Source organism: Elephas maximus, chromosome 10 (assembly GCF_024166365.1).
Source record: "Elephas maximus indicus isolate mEleMax1 chromosome 10, mEleMax1 primary haplotype, whole genome shotgun sequence".
NCBI classification, from domain to species: Eukaryota; Metazoa; Chordata; class Mammalia; order Proboscidea; family Elephantidae; genus Elephas; species Elephas maximus.
Genome location: NC_064828.1, coordinates 26,145,375 through 26,162,532, shown reverse-complemented (window position 1 = coordinate 26,162,532; position 17,158 = coordinate 26,145,375). Strand labels below are relative to the sequence as shown.

Genomic DNA, 17,158 nt, shown 5'->3' with positions numbered 1-17,158 from the left:
GAAATAAGTAAAAGCAATAATTGTGTGATCTTTTGACATCATGTTAAAACATTGTTTAACAAGCTCACCTAAGGGTCCTCTGACTGTCAAGGGGATGTAATTTTGTTTAATTTACTATTTATGAGAACTTAAACATTGTACAATTACATAAGTTAAAAGTTAAAGAAAAGTGTTAAATTGTGTTGATTTCTTTCTTTTTTTAGCGAGGTAGAAAAGATAAGCTTGTACTGCCCTTTCAGAAATTAGCTACTTTAAATTTAGTTCAGAAATCATATTTCAGCATTCTGTTTTTTTCTTTGATTATATAAAATCTAATTTCTCCTATTCTCTTTTGAACTGGCTTTGTCACCCTGCTGTCACTCATTAATGAGTTAAATACAATTTTGACATGTGTTCATTATTTGCATGAGAATTGTTTTTTAGCACTTACAAATCATACTTAGCAACATTTTCTAAGCAATATTTTTCTTTTTTAGTAATTTATTTCATTTTCTTTGTTGAGAATATTCACAGCAGAACATACACCAATTCAACAATTTCTACGTGTATAATTCAGTGACCATGATTACATTCTTTGAGTTGTACAATCATTCTCACCCTCCTTTTCTAAGTTGTTCCTCTCCCATTAACATAAACTCATTGCCCCCTAAAGTTCCTTTCTAATCTTCCGAGTTATTGCTGTCAATTTGATCTCGTACAGATAGACCTTAAAAGAGCACAATGCTCAAGGCATACAAATACATCTTAAAAGAGCACAATGCAGAATAGTCAAGCTATTGTTTGGTTTTAAGAAGACGGCAGGGGATATTTTTGGCTTAAGGTTTAAAGACTATCTCAGGACAATAGTTTCAGGGATTCGTCTAGCCTTCATTGATTCTAGAAAGTCTGGATTGCTAAGCAATATCTAATTACTAACAACAACAGCTTTGTTTTCTGGATAAGATCCATGAACAGGTTAGATAAACTGCTTGAGGTATCATCAAGAGACTCAAGTGTTATACCTTGGCTGTGTAACACCTTCAAGGAAGTGTTTCTAATTCTGCAGATTCTAGGTATAACTTGACAGTACGCAGTCACTATGAGTTGGAATGGACTCGACAGCAAAGGGTTTGTGTTTTTTTTTTTTTTTTTTTTGGTAACCCACTACAGGGAGTGTGATCCTTTTTCCTCAGGCGATAAAGGGGTGGTAAACACGCTACGTTAGTCCAAAGTAAGTAAAAAGAGTAGGTTGTGTTGAACAATCAGGTCGGGCTGTTTCTAAGCCTGCAGGGTCCAGGATCAGCTTTCTAGCATGAACTGAGATTCAGTCAATCTAGACAACAGCAGCCTAGGGAATTCCAGGGCTCATTAGCCTGAGCAGTGGTATAAGGACCTTAAAAACCTTACATACTGCCAGAGCCCTGGGGACAAGAGATCTTTCCAGTTCACACAGCTAGCCCTTAACTAGGGTTTGGATTATAAGGAAAGAGTTAGGGCACAGACTGGGCAACTATGATGGTCATCTGAGGATTTCTCATTTTGTTGGCTTAAGACTGTAAAGAGGAGGCTGGTGAGATGAATGGGAGGGTAACATTTTCCTCCCTTGAAACCGCACAACTTCTGACATGCAATGATGTAAGTTTCTCAGATGTGTTTATTGAAAGCTACATGCCCTTCTTTCTGTTTCTGATACCATTTTTATGCCTCCTGTTGTCCCTACCCTACCCCCCTTTAAAAAAATATATTCTAACATCAGTTTTAAATTTAGGAAGTCTTTTGAGTATTGTTGTTATAGGTTTAACATCTAGAAGCATTCACAGAACTATGAAATTCTCACAGCATCAGGGAAGCCTAGGGCTGGTGGTCATGGTAGGTGGTTATAAGGTTTGGATAAGATATGGGCTTTATATAAAAAGGCAATGGATTCATGTTAATATTCTCTTCAGACTACCTAATGCTACCACAGTCCCTCCTAGATGCTATTTTTTATTCCTTTAATTATTTTAGTTGCTTTTTTACTAAATTCTGTTCACTCCACCACCCAATGCAACTTAAAATGTAGAAACAGGCCAAAAACGTTTAGAGCGGAAAGGTTATGTTCTTCTCAGGAAATTTTATCACGAGCACCATCTCCAACTAATGGTGACCATTTCTTGTATTTCAGGAGAAATTAGAAAACATAGTACATATCCCCAAAAACATGAAATTTAAATTCCAACGGGCACATCTTTTTCTGTCCTCAGTGTAGTCTGGTTTCTTACCGTAAGACAGAACGCTTTCTGTTCAACACAGACAAAAATCAACAGAAAAAATACCAATACTCTGATGTAAAAAACAAACAACAAATAAAAAATGTACAATTCCCATGAGAAAAACTTTACTCTCCTTCTCAGTGTTGTCCTTATAGTCTTCTCTGGTTCCCCGCTTAGAAAAAACTAGAGAATAGCTGCTTGGCTTTCCCTCATAGCCCTTGGTTATTTAAAGACCTTCATTGTATAGTTTTCTCCCTCCATTCAGCAGTGGGCCTTTCCATAAAGACTTTAATTTCTTATTAAGTATTCTCAACTCCTTCAGCTTATTTTTGTAACCTAAAAATATTTTTATTACCATTTGTAATTTTTCTAGGTTATTTTTAGGTTGTGAAGCATGAAATTTTGGTTTGGCCTGATCCTACTGCTAGCAATGTAGTGATGGAGTTGCCATTCTTGAATATTTCTTCCGTGGCTCCTGGCGGGGTTTGACATCAGAAACTGTTGTGGTGGGAGATGGTTTTGGGGGATGGACATTCATTCATGATGACAAACATGATGCTGTTTTCATTATTCACAGTAATAGGCTGAGCTTCTTATTGTAATTAGAGACCTCAGAAAAATAGAAGCTGGAAGAGTTCTTCACCAAATGTGGCAATTTGATTAACACCCAAAGTGAACTTTCTATCTTGGTTAGCATTATTTTTTCATATTATCTAAAGGGAGAAAATTCCTCAAGCTGGTAAGAAAATCCTAGAATAACTAGTATTCAGCCCTTACCTTGAATACAATTCAAATAGCCAAGGTAGAGGGTGGTCTATTTTTTTGTTGTTGTTGTTGTCATTTGTCTGATTTATTCAAATATTTATTGAGCACCTAGGGAGCTACATGGTCAAAAAGATAAATGCACAAGTACTGAGAAAGCAGAAACAGTTCACCAAATCACAGCAGTCAAAGGAAAGTCTTTAGGAAATCAAGAGTGAGATTCCTCCCAGCCTGCAACGGGGTGTGAGTGGGTGGCAAATCAAGAAAGGGGATTGAGATTAAAATAGAAGCCTTCAGTCCGGATTGTTCATGATACTCAGTATGGACTATATTTTTCTCTCCTTTTCCTCTCCTCAACATTGGGCTTAATTTACCAGTCATGCCCAGGACTGTTCAGTGTGATTTTTCTATACTTGCTTGCATTTTTGCTTTAATGTCTTCTACAGAACTAGTTCCTTTTGGTGTTTTAGGTTTTTTTTTTTTTTTCCTGTCTTTTGAAGGGCTCTTGACTTCATGATCTTGGTATTGACGGTTTTGAGTCTTTTCCAATCTAGTTAGATTTTTGTGCATTTTTGGCTGGAGTATCCAATATACATTTCTTCACCCGGTACTTTTCTTCAGTTTCTTCCTCATCAAAATCATCATCGTCATCATCATGATCATAGTCTCCATCAGCAGCAAGGTCCATTTTTTTTCTGTGGGATCTTGTTACCACCTGCAGGGGCCGACGGCTTTCGTAATATACCTAAGAGTTTCACATCCTTATACTTTTCATCATCTGACTCTGCATCTCCCTCCACAGCTGCTAAGTGCTGTCCACTAATGTGCGCAAGCGCTGAGCCAGACTTCAGCCTAAGGCCCAAGGTGGCATGATTTCAAAGCCCCCAAAGGAGACTGTGGGCTGTACAGATATTTTTACAGTTGCCAATGTTACTTTAATGGCATAGCCTTCATAATTCATTGCTGTCTGCTTCAACAACGTGCAATTCACCTTTTGCACCAGCGCCTAAACTGACCGTTCTTAAAGATAACTGGTACTCATTTTCATTACTATCCACCTTGAAGTGATAATCTTTGTTGGCCTTTCATTTGTGACAAAAAGACAGTTTTGGAGCCTCAGGGGGTTCATGTCCATCAAATCTTCCAAGGGGTGGTGGCAGGCACTTAGGTGGAAGAGGAGAATAGAGATAAACCACTACTGCTGTTAGAAACAGCCTCACGGGACACATTCACACCAGGCAGTTTGCCCATTTTATCTTATGAAAATATAAAGTTGTAATTACTATTAGCCAAAATCCTATTACAGCAACATCCTAGGAACTATTCAAAAATATTTATTGTACGAAATTATCTGAAGTTAAATGTCACTTTAAAGAGGTATGTCATAGACTAGGGCTTAAAAATATTTTGTTTTATAATTTGCTTGTAATATATTTTACACACTCTCCTTTTATTCCACCTTTCTGATTTCTTACCTTGTCTGTTTTAATACAAATTTGCATTTCTCTGTATCTATCCTGTGTAAATAACAAGTGTACAATACAAATGACTGCCCTTCAAATACTAACTCTTCACTTTAAGAACTCGTGATTTCTCGAGCATATTCTAAGACTAAATTACAGAGTTTTTTTTTTTTTTTTTGGATTCTGCTTTTCAGAAACCGCTTTTCAGTATTTTTATAACTTTGGTTGTTCTTTCTCAGACTCTTTCCAGTTTTCCCAAAATGATGTTGGAAATTAGATCCAGAATATTAGTGAGAGTTTGACCCCTGTTAATCTGACAATTTAAATAATAACTGGAAAGAAGATCAGAATGTCACATCCACATGAAAATTCACAGTCTTTGGTATACTCAGGGAAGACTGGAAATTTTTAAATAGAGCAGAACTCAAGTAGGGCTGTAAGTGTGATAGCACGTGACTTCCCATCCAGGATTTTTCGCTTTGTTTTGTATTCTAACTGATTCTAGAGGGTGAGTGATTCCTTCCATTAATTTTGAGTCTATAGATTCAGAGGCACCAGTGCACCTGCTCTATAGGCAGGTGAAGAGGATGGACACACATGTGGTGTGAGAAAAGCACCAAAATTCTCCAGGCCCCCAATCTCTCTGCCACTTGAAATGATATCCTAGAGAGATCTCTTGGCATTGTTTTGTTTTTTTTTTTTTTTAAATCCAGGTACCTTTCTGCATTCTCTATGTAAATCCCTGACACCCTAGTATGAATAATTGTATCAGATACTCTTCTGTGGATGACTTGAGAATAGGTAAATGGGGCAGACAAAACAAATTTTGTCTCACTTCATATTTTGTCTAGAGATTCTTTTAGACAACAAATACCCTAATCTAGACAGAGGTGGAAAAAAAATGTATCATTGCTCTCTAATTTTTTAATTGTGATCCAGGATATTCCCATCCAATGCTGAGGGTGAATGTATAGCAGGAGAAAGATGACTGTTTTAATGTATTATTTATTTCTCTTAAAGTATGCTTGTGGTTGTTGAAAATCCAGAAGCACATAATTCTGATCCTCTTATTATCCTTCCCTATAACTGGGTCATGGTAGGCTGTTTTGTACATGTTTCAGTAGCATGGGATGTTGCCCATCATCTCTTCTCTTGGTGAGTAGTATGTTCCAGCCACTGTCCTACTTACACTGAGTCTGATGGTTCCCTAAACTTTCAGGGTAAAGATTTTATTTCTTCTTACCCAGTCTTTCCAAACTTCCCCAGTGCGCAACCTGGGATAATAAAGATGCAAGCTTCTTTTTAATACTTCCTATGTGATTCAAGTTTTCTAGTATATACATTTATAATAACTGGTAACATTTGGGAAACCCTGGTGGAGTAGTGGTTAAGTGCTATGGCTGCTAACCAAAGGGTTGGCAGTTCGAATCCGCCAGGCGCTCCTTGGAAACTCGATGGGGCAGTTCTACTCTGTCCTATAAGGTCGCTATGAGTCGGAATCGACTTGACGGCACTGGGTTTGGTTTGGTTTGGTTTTGGCTTTGTAACATTTGTACAAAATACCACTTTGTAATTTACAAAGTATTCTTCACTTAATATGATAGATACTTGAGCTCCTACGATGCAGTAAAGAAGCCCTTGTGGTGCAGTGGTTGAACACTGAGCTATTAATTGAAAGGTCACTGATTTGAACCCACCAGCTGCTCTTGGGAGAAGGATGTGGCAGTTGGCTTCTGTAAAGATGACAGCTTCGGAAATCCTGTGAGATGGTTCTAATGTGTTCTATAGGGTCACTATGAGTTGGAATCGACTCAATGGCAAGAGGTTAGCTATACAGTAGACATTGTAATGGAGTACAAAGATGGGTAAGAAATATACCCTCACCTTGTGAAACTTAGTCAATTATTTTTTGTGGTGCTCATAGACATATTACATTTGACTCTCAAAATGACCTTGTGAGACATTATCATCCCTACGTTAGATTGAATTAAGGCTTCAGAACGGTTCTTCCTGGTTCAGTCATGGCCATGAAAGTGAAACCAGAACAGACCTAAATTTTTAAAATTTGGATGAACTGGAACGGTAACCAAAATGAGAAAAATTATGGGTCAATCCTTGCTAGAAATCTAATCTCCCTCTTAGGAAACAAGAGTAGCCTATGTGTTGCCCAACAGATTTTGAGCAGACCTGGAAATAGCGGTGCCCCACTCAAAGATGGCTCTCAACTATACTGCTTTGAATGTGTGTTGCTCTCCACAGTGTTGGCAAATTCAGCCTCACACATCAGGGTTCCAAAAGGGCTCACTATATCTCTTCCAAGTTTCCCATTCCAGGGCTTTGACTCACAATTTTCCCATTCCAGTGATCGTTCCAGAGCACCCAAACTATAAAAATTCAGGTCTATTCCAGTTTCGCTTTGTTGACCATAACTGAACCAGTTTGAAACAGTTAGAGGCCCTGGACTGAATAAACAAAGACTAAAACTCAGAACAGTTTAATCTCTTGCCAGAGGTCACTCCACTGGAGGGGAGTAGAGCAGGGAATTGACTCTGGATACTTCCTTCCAGTCCTTAAAGTATATTATTACATCTCTCTATTTAAAAAATAGAATAATCCACTTGCCTGTAATCACCTTCATGTCTAGATCATTGTCTCCCTTCCCAGTTGTTGAAAATATAATTAAAAAGCATTTCAGAACTAGAATTGGAAGAGATTGAAAAAAAATTCTTGTTATATCTGTACGGGAGTGTACACTTTCTACCTTTCAGAAGTTAAGTTCTTTTCATCTTGGAATATGATTCTATAAATGCCCAAAATCAAAATCTGGTAACACAGATATATATTTTTTGCCTTTTGTCTTACGTAAGACTTTTGTTCCAATATAATTTTTTTTTTTTTTTCTTCTCTAGGTCACTTGGTGTTCTTGGCTTGATGAAAAATGGAAATGATTCGAAGGTGTCAGAATTTGTTCTCCTGGGTCTATCATCCTCTTGGGAGCTGGAACTATTTCTCTTCTCACTATTTCTGATGTTTTACATGGCTATTGTCCTGGGAAATCTCTTCATAGTGGTGACAGTGTGGGCTGATGCCCACCTGTTCCAATCTCCCATGTACTATTTTTTGGGCCATCTCTCCTTCATTGACTTATTCCTGAGCTGTGTTACTGTGCCTAAGATGTTAGGAGATTTCCTAAGACAGGGCAAAACCATCTCTTTTTCAGGGTGCCTGGCCCAGATCTACTTCCTCCACTTTCTGGGAGCCAGCGAGATGTTTCTGCTGACAGACATGGCCTATGATAGGTATGTTGCCATCTGTAATCCTTTGCACTACCTGACTGCCATGAACCGCCAGCTATGCCTTCAGTTGTTTTTTGCTTGCTGGTGTGGTGGCTTCATCCATTCCATCACACAGGTAGTTCTCATCATCCAACTGCACTTCTGTGGTCCCAATGAACTGGATAACTTCTACTGTGCTGTCCCACAGGTCATCAAACTGGCCTGCATGAACAGCTATGTAGTAGAGGTGCTGATGGTCTCCAACAGTGGTTTGCTGTCTCTCATCTGCTTCTTGGTCTTGTTATTCTCCTATGCTGTCATCCTGATAACCCTGAGGACTTGCTTCTGCCAGGGCCAGAGCAAGGCACTTTCTACCTGTGCCTCTCACCTAACAGTGGTCAGCCTTATCTTTGTGCCATGTATATTCATCTACTTGAGACCTTTCTGCAGCTTCTCCTTGGATAAGGTATTTGCTATATTTTATACAGTGATCACACCTATGTTGAACCCCCTCCTCTAACACTTAGAAATACTGATATGAAAACAGCTATGCAGAAGCTGAGAAAAAAAGCATGTGGCATTCTGCTGCTTTGTTGAAGGATAAACAAGAAGAGATGACTTAGAAAGCATACTCTTTCTTGAGGTGCTCTTAACTCATCCTGTACCAGAGAATAAATGAATGAATAAAAATCAGTTTGGTGACTTTGGGATAAAAGAGAAGATGACATAAAAATTACAACACACTGCTCTAGAGTATAACTGGGAAGCATAGGTGGCTTTTTTTTGGGTGTTACATGTTAAGCAGGGAACTCAGGACCGCATACTGGACTATGAATATTAAGAGGCATTATTGAGTGCTAGGGTCAGAGGTCACTTGAAATATCAATCCTTCTGTCCTTTTGTCTGTACACAGGCTCTATTTATTCAACTCATTTTACCTTTTCAAATAAAAGAAGACATTCCACCTCCATGCAGGACTTACAGTCCTGCTTCTCTAAGGTTTAACAATGCCTAAATGTCAGAACATTTCTTCCGGTGTCTCATCAGAGTTTCTTCTGGAGCTGTGTGAATTCCTTTTGCCCTGTTTCTAACCGACCCTGAAAACAGCACTAATCACCCTATATATTAATGTGCACCAAGGAATGGTGTTCTATATTATGCCAAATTTTAGAAATGCAGTTGAACAACTCACTTGTCTGAACATATGCTCTTAAGCCAGTTTGCACGTGAGAGAAAGGAAGTCTGGGAGTCCTTGGGTGATAGAAGCTATTAGTATTCTGTTGCAGAGGCCTCTCTAGAGGACACATCCTTTTTCACCTTGAGATTTTCCTTGGGTGAAATTTTAGTTGATAAACTGCTCATAGTGTTTAAGAGTTTTGAGCTTCAAAAGAAAAGAGAAAGTAAGAAAAAAGCTATGGGCTTCATGTACTTATCCACCTGATCCCTGTCCTTTTAGTGCTTGTAGTTATTACCACTGAGTCTCAAAAGTGATTTGAGGAGTAGGTTACATTATTCAACTTCATTTTTATAAATGAACTCCAGGGTTATTAACTGACCTACCTAAGATGGCTTAGAAAAAGTGTAACCAACTAATGAAACTAGTAATTTTATAAAATTAATATCAAATTAATATTTTGCTTTCCAGAAAGAGTATTTATCTCCATTATCTGGTCTAATTCTTAATTTCTATTATATGTGTTTAGGAGCTTCAGAGCTAGGATATCTGAAAAACAAAATAGTTACTTAAACGTTTATATTTAAGTTATCTATTTCTGACATACATACAGCTCCTGCAACTTTTCATGGCTATAGGAAGATATTTGATTTACTAAACAAAAATCTATCTATCAACTTTTAGTGATATTTTTGTATTAAACCTAAAAACCCATCACTGTTGAGTCGATTCCAACTCATAATGACCCTATAGGACAGAGTAGAACTGCCCCATAGAGTTTCCAAGTAGCGGCTAATGGATTCAAACTGCTGGCCTTTTGGTTAGCAGCCAAGCTCCTGACCACTGTGCCACTAGACTCCATTTTTATGTTAGCTCACTTTATTTCATAATCAGCTGTTATGGAGAGGAGTTTTTTGATTAGCCAGCTGAAAATTAACCCTTGGCAAAAAAAAAAAAAAAAAAAAAATCTAAAACTCCAGTATTAGCAGGATTTACTGGGTAATTTGCAATATCCCCAATCATGTAAGAGCTTTCCTTATGTTGGAACAAGGATTGAATTTTCATTTTGGAGAGAGACTTAATGACTTTATCTTTAAGAAATTATGTCTGTCTGTGCACAGAAGGACTCCTCATGAGCCAGGAAGAAGGCTGCCATTGGGTGATTTCCACATAGGATGGTTTAGGGTGGGAATGGCATCCCTACTACAGATCAACCACTCCTTTCTTCACTTTACTCTCCTCGACATTTCCACAGGGCTCCTCTGACTGCAAAGAATACCCAGAAGAGCAGACGGGCGGAAACTGCCAATCAGAGAGTGACGTGTGTCAGCCAGGCACACGAAGCTCCAGGCTTTCTTTTAGCGTCAGCTGGCTGCAGCATCCTTCATTTCTGATGCTCCTCCTTTGTAGCAAAGTTTAGGGTCTCGGAAAACCCTTTTAAATGTTGAGTTGATTCTGACTCACAGAAACCCTGTAGGATAGAGTAGAACTGCCCTGGAGGGTTTCCAAGGACCAGCTGGTGAATTCAAACTAACATTTTGGTTAGCAGTTGAACGCCTAACCACAGGGCAACCAGGACTCCAACAGCTGGAAATGGTAGCACTATATTCAGAAAATCAAGAATTTTGTGTATTTCCTTTTGCATTTTCAATCTTCTAATCCATGTTTGACCAATTACCTGTATTAAATTTTCTTTATTAATATAATTGGTAAAGTTTCCATTTTCCTAACTGTACATGACTGATATTATCCGGGTACCTGGGGCTCCAGCGTTCCCTTCTCAGATGCCCTGATCCTGCTTCCAGGTCCTTCCTGGGTCTTTTCTTTGGGTCTGTCCTCCTGAGGGGGGCCAACACCCCTGGCGTGTGCACCCCAAGCCGGAGGGGCGGCCGAGGGGTGCTGTGTGTAAAGCCCGTGGCCGGAGCCTGGACGTGTGCTTGCAGTACCACGTTCATGCAGAGAGCGCGGTGGAGCTCGGAATGAGAAGCAGGGCCGCTGGGAGCCGGGGGCTGGAGCTCTGCTCTCTCTCCACCGTTATATCCTGGCATAGAACATCCAGGAGGCTGAGGATAGTAAATTTGCAACTGGCCTTTCAGTTGTTAGGAGAGTATAAGAATTTCTTTTTTTTAATTTTGTCAGCTTGATTTATAATTTTAAGTCTTTAGACATATGGTTCATGGGCTCCATTTTTACATTGGGTCCCACAGGTATTTGAGATGGGTCTGCCCTCGGTTTCCAGAACCTGCGACCCTTTGGGGTATTGAAATAACTGAAAGGAGACAAAGCAATTCTGATTCATGAAATCATGGCAGAATTTTTTGACTTCATATTTCCAGGATACATCATGGAAATTAATGTTATGCATATTTATAGCCTAATTCCAAAGTATACATTGTCCAATGGACCAATAAGTTTATGTAAATTAAGGAATTTTGCTTTCCCCTCCCTCTACCTCACTGCCAAATTTTTCCTTCTAAAAGCCCTAGAAACTACGAGGTGTTGTTAGAAAGAAATCAGCATGCCATCCCAACATTTACTCCTAACTTAGAGAAGAAAAATTCTAGAAGATTTTCCTCTAATTATCCTAGTGATTTTAGTATCTTGTAACATTCATTCATTTTTCACTCATTAATTCATTATCAAGTAATTATGCATTAATTAGTTCAACAACTATTTGTCAAATGCCTTTTATTTGCCTGGAAATGTGGTAGACATCTTGCTATTTGTATCCTCCACCAAACATTGCTATATCATCTAAATATTCAATTACAGAGTCCCTCAACATCAACTAAAGGAAAGTGAAAAGTATTCTAGGGCAATATGTGACCCTAGACAATTGGAGATGGTAGAGTAGAAAGGTCAAAAGTGTAGACTCTGGAGTTGGACAGCCTCATCATGGCCCAGCTCCACCACTTACTACAGAACAAGGGACTAACTCTCTCAACTGTCTCTTGTCTTACAATAAGAACAATAATAGTATCCACCTCACAGAGTTCTCAGGAAAACTAAACAAAGTAATACCTGTAAAGCTGTAATAAGAGTATCTATAGATGGTCAGAACTCAATAATTAGTGAATGCAAATATTGCTATTATTACTAATGGTTCTGTCATTACTGTGACAAGCAAATTAAAAGGAAATGTAGGCTGAAAGAAGATTACACGATTATTTGATCCTGGAGAATCACAAGAAAGAAAGATGAACTAATGATTTTGCCACATAATAGCAAAAACTTTAATAACCCCCCTCTTCATATTGATATCGACGGCACTGGGTTTCATACTGATATCAGCCTTGACGAAGAGATTTCATGTTAGGTGATATATATATCTTTAGATATTACATAAAAAATCATTTTAAGTGTTTTTTTTTTTTTTTTAAATGTTCTGGCTAACATTACTTTCAAGGCTTTTATGGCATCATTTCCTAATTAAAATAATTTTAAAAATTTAGAATACTTTTAGATTTACAGAAAAGTTGCATAGGTAATACAAAGAGTTCTTATCTATCTCATACTCAATTTCCCCTATTGTTAACATTTTATGTTACTACGGTACAGTTGTCACAACTAATGAAGCAATATTGATTTATTATTATTAATTAAACTGCATATTTTCCCAGATTTTATGGTTTTTCTTTCATGGGTAGATTACCCAAGGTTATCCATTTTTTATTTGTCATGCCAATCACTTTATTTATTGATTTATTGTCTATATGCTTTTTCTTTTCCCTAGAATCTTTTTTTAAATTATTCTGTAAATAAACATTTAAACAAATCTGATGAGTTTATGTTATTTAAGGGAAACATAAAACCTATGATATAAATACAGTACAATTCTAGTTTCTATCTCTTAAGTGAGTAACTCTTTGACTTCCTCTTCCCACCAGTATCCTCTTCTTGTTTCTTCAAGGCTGTAGTTTCTCATCTGTAAGTTCTATCCTGTTCCAGACTCTGATACAATATATTATCATGGGAGTCTGTAGGGCTATGGGGTATGCATGAGGATAAGAATATCTAGGATAATACCCAGGGGTCTCCATAGTACTAGCTTTGGTATAGGACCACTCTAAACCTCAGGCCCAGTTTTAGTGGCTAAGCTTGTTCTGAGACTAAGAGTTTATTCTGGTTCCCACGTCTTGTCCCAGGCCTGTCCCACTGTAGAAATCTCTGAACTATTTGCAGTTCCATTTGCCTCTATGCTGCTGAACATGTTGCTTCCTCTGCTAAATTACTGACCCAGTTTTCACTTTCAATACTCAGATTGAAAGTCTCATCTTCTTGGAAGCCACCTTTGATCCTGCTGTAGTATAGTTTCATTAACTGACTCTCATATAGATTCTCACAGCATGCTGTGCATATCTGTAGCTAGCACAGAACTTACCATATTTATTACTATTTTCTTCTTACTTGTTGGGCTGCGCATTAGTCAGTGGTTTTTGTAGCGACAGTGTCCAGCACAGTATCTCACACAAATAAATGCTCAATAAATGCTGCTTTGAAGGAAGGCAGGAAGGGTAAGAATAAAAGAAGGAGAGATAGGAAGGAACAAAAGGGAGAAAATGAAGAAACAAAAAAAGAAAGGAACTTAGGAAGGAAGAAAAGAATGAGAGAAATTTAGAGAAAGGGAAAAAGAGATTTAGAGAGAGAGAGAAGAAGAAGAAAGAAAAGAGTTCTGCACAGACCTTCATCTCAAGGAATTTTTTGTGTGGAGAGAACAACCCACTGAAAATAGCACAGTCAGAATTAGCCATTTCCTTGTTTAAACAGCCACTTTATTTGTAACCTAGAGCTTCATAGAGCAATAAAACCTTAACAATAACGACAACATAAAGCACTTTTATGCTGTAACATGATAATCCTTTTTGCCCCAGAAAATCACTCTAAGGTGAGTGCTGCATTTTTTCCTGTTATTACGGTTGTCCCAAAGTTCAGCACACACAGAACTTTAAGCTTGGCCTAAAGAGTTTACACTGCAATTTAGTGATAAATTTTATACTAGATTTCACAGAGGTACTCCCCAACTCTGCTCAAGCCCTTTTGATCTAAATCCCTTAGAAACGCATTCATATAATAATGGGACTGAGGCAGTATATTCACTGTGCCACTAAATTAAACATTTTGTTTGCCCAAATGAGCTGCAGTAATTACTAAAAGAAAGTAAAATATTTTAATAGTTTCATAAGCAAAGAAACTATTTTATTGCTGGGTTAGTGGTTCAATGTCATAATACCCAGTATCATCCTCCCTTTTCCCTTGCCCCGACTTTGAATAAATTTGGAAATTGTGACAATACATGAATATTTATTAACTCGTTACTTACCAAATAGTCTTCATATAGTTTTAAAAATAATCATTTAATGAGGATTACACTTGTCCTTTCTCTGTCTGATAACGCTCTAGCTGCTACCCAATCACTGCCCAGCATTTCCCTCAGGGTTCCAGTGATGCATAAAGATTACCGAGGATTTCTGCTTCTTGGCAGCCACAGACCCAGAGGCTCTTGCAGACCAAGATCAGCAACCATGGCATGGCTCTAAACACATAACAACTTATCTTTGCAGGAGAGGGAGGGAGAGAGAGAGCGAGAACAAATTCAGGACTGTTTCTTTAGCGAGAAATATTACACACGCATAAGAGAACAATCACTATACAGAAGACCTCAGTCTCACAGAATTGAGATAACATTTATATCCCAGGGGGGTTTATTGATCCAAGATTTCATGTTGTCCAAATCCATGTTGTGGGACCACGCTCAAGAAGAGTGAGTTTCCTATCTGGACTGGAACTTCAGCTATCAGTGAAAAAGGCAAGGACAATTTTCACTGATTCAAATTATATTCAGGCATAAGGAGGAATCTTTAAATTCTTCACCCACTTTACAACATTTCTTTCAGTAATTCAATTAAGCTATTCAGAGAGCAGTTTGCAACATTTGAAAGCATGTATCAGTATTATTTCAACTGGAATTTCTCCTAACTAATGGTGAAACTAACAGTGAAGCCTAGATAATTCAGATTGTGCTCTGAACCTCATTTGTTTCACCAGTGGTTAAATGAGTGGAATAACATCAAGTGATCACTAATATTCTTTTTATCCATGTATAGGATTTTTGCATAAGAAATGGTTCAATCTAAAGGGAATTTGAAAGGTCATTTAAAGGTATTACTCTAATGTAAGAAAATGATTTCCAGTAATCTTTTTATATTCCCAGAACAGTGCCTAACGAAGATCGTTCTCAATAAATATTGATTGAATGAAAGGGTAAATAAATATTAGTGCTCTGGGAACTATAGAGGATCAAATAGATCATAACTTAAAAGTCTCTACCTTGCGTTCTGTGAAGGCCTCTTAAGTCATTTGTAGATTTTCTCAAAGTTTTACTTATCTCTTAGCCCCACAATCAGTTAATTGCTTACTTAGTTATGGACAATTATAGGAACAGAAAAAATTGAGACTATAAACCTTTCTATGGGTAAAATTTTAAAGAATTGGTAGTTAATAAAATGATGACAATTGACCAGATATATTAAAACATGAAATGTGTCACAATGTCTCTATGAGGGATATTGAAGTCAAGAACACTGTCTCGCAAAGACCTTGCCATAGGAAGGAGCTTGCTATTAAGAAAGAGATCCTGAATGTTTGATCTCGTTCCTTTTCAAATCACTCACAGGAAAAACTAAGACTAAAGCTCCCTCTTGGAGGATTTCAGAAGCTGCATTCTTTTCTATTTGTTCTATCTGAAGTAATTTAAGTGGACTTATGGGGTTAAATAAAGGACCAGCGGTGTTTCTGTAACAGCACAGATCCCATTATAACTAGTATATACTCCTTGGCATCATCCTAGAGAGACCAAATTTTACTGAAGAACCTGGGCAAACCGAGGAGAATAATCAATTAGTTCCATAGACTTTCTGATCTACAGAGTTCAGATGTCTGATACTAATACTCCTGAAATTCCACCACAAAACAATCTTGACTTAGGTTTGTAGATTGCTTGATGCTTTTACATCTATATCTAATTTGATCCTTACCATGGCAACATTGTTAACTTACTTATAGGGAAGGACTCTTGAGGTTCATAGAAGTTAGGAAACTTGTGTTACTGTCACACAGCTTGTAAGAGGCAGAGCTGGGAGTTAAGTCCAGTTCTTCTATCATTAAGTCCTGTCCTCTTTCTCCCAATGAAGATGGTAGAAAGATATCATGAGTCCTAGACTACTCTTAATTTTCTGTGCTCCTGAGATATATCCCAGATAAAGACAAGTTGTCACTGTTCAGGAGGGATACAGCAACTCTAAGCATCTTTGAGTATCCTTGCTTGAACTCTAAGGAAAACCATACGGTGATATGGGCTATACTTTCTTACTGCTCCAGTCAAAAGAATATATTTGGAAGGGTGTCAGCAGTAGATGTACTTTCTAGGATTTCAACAAGCATGGTAATATATATAAGTGGGAATTAGAAGATGTCCATACTCAGGATATTAGTGTCCAAAGATTATGCCTCTCCAGGCTTCCAATCAACCTCTAGTTGCTAAGATGGGTAACACACTTAAAGTGTGTCGTATACATAAGTGCTTTATATGTAGCACATAATCAATCCTTACAGTACCCTATGAGATAGGTACTATTCTTATCACATTAACAGTTGAGAACACTGAGGCATACAACTTGCCTAAAATACTGTTAGTGGTAGAGCTGAGGCTTGAATCTTGGCTAGCTGGGTTCCAGGCTTCTTCTTTGTAAAAACTGTTCTCTAGCACCTCCCGTTCTACTTGCGCTTCTCATGTGGGAGTGATCTTTCTTCATGGTCTCCCAAATTATTCAAGATAAATTCCTCTCTCCAGTTTAACGCCCAAGAATGTTTATGATTTCGGATCTGCCATCTTTCCAGCCTCATCTTCCAACATTTGTTTAGATTCTGTCCTGTATCATGTCAAACTTATAGGCATTTTCCACAGAGGATGCCATTACACCATTATATCTGCATGTATGCTATTCACTTGGCCTGGAATGTCCTTCCTGCCCTCTTCACTCTTCTGTCTCCACACTCCACAATTTTTTTTTTCATTATTAGGTTAACCCTGACTCATCTTTCAAAATTCTACACAGTGGTGATATTCTTTGGAAAGGCATCCTTGCCTTGATCATTAGTTTACATGCAGATCTCCTCCAGGTGAAATAATGTCTGGATTTATGATCAAAATGGCATCATTTGTTAATGCATTACCATTCTAAGTTTAATTTGAGC

At 37.9% G+C, this 17,158-nt stretch overlaps 1 protein-coding gene and 1 pseudogene across 1 annotated transcript; one reads left to right on the top strand and one right to left on the bottom strand.

Annotated features, from left to right (window-relative positions):
- Positions 1-3,386: 3,386 nt before the first annotated feature.
- LOC126084468 (nucleophosmin-like) lies at positions 3,387-5,296 on the bottom strand (annotated as a pseudogene).
- Positions 5,297-7,387: 2,091 nt separating this feature from the next.
- On the top strand, positions 7,388-8,251 carry LOC126083934 (olfactory receptor 4Q3-like). Its single transcript, XM_049898027.1, has one exon. The coding sequence runs from the start codon at positions 7,388-7,390 to the stop codon at positions 8,249-8,251; it is 864 nt and encodes a 287-aa protein (XP_049753984.1).
- Positions 8,252-17,158: the final 8,907 nt, after the last annotated feature.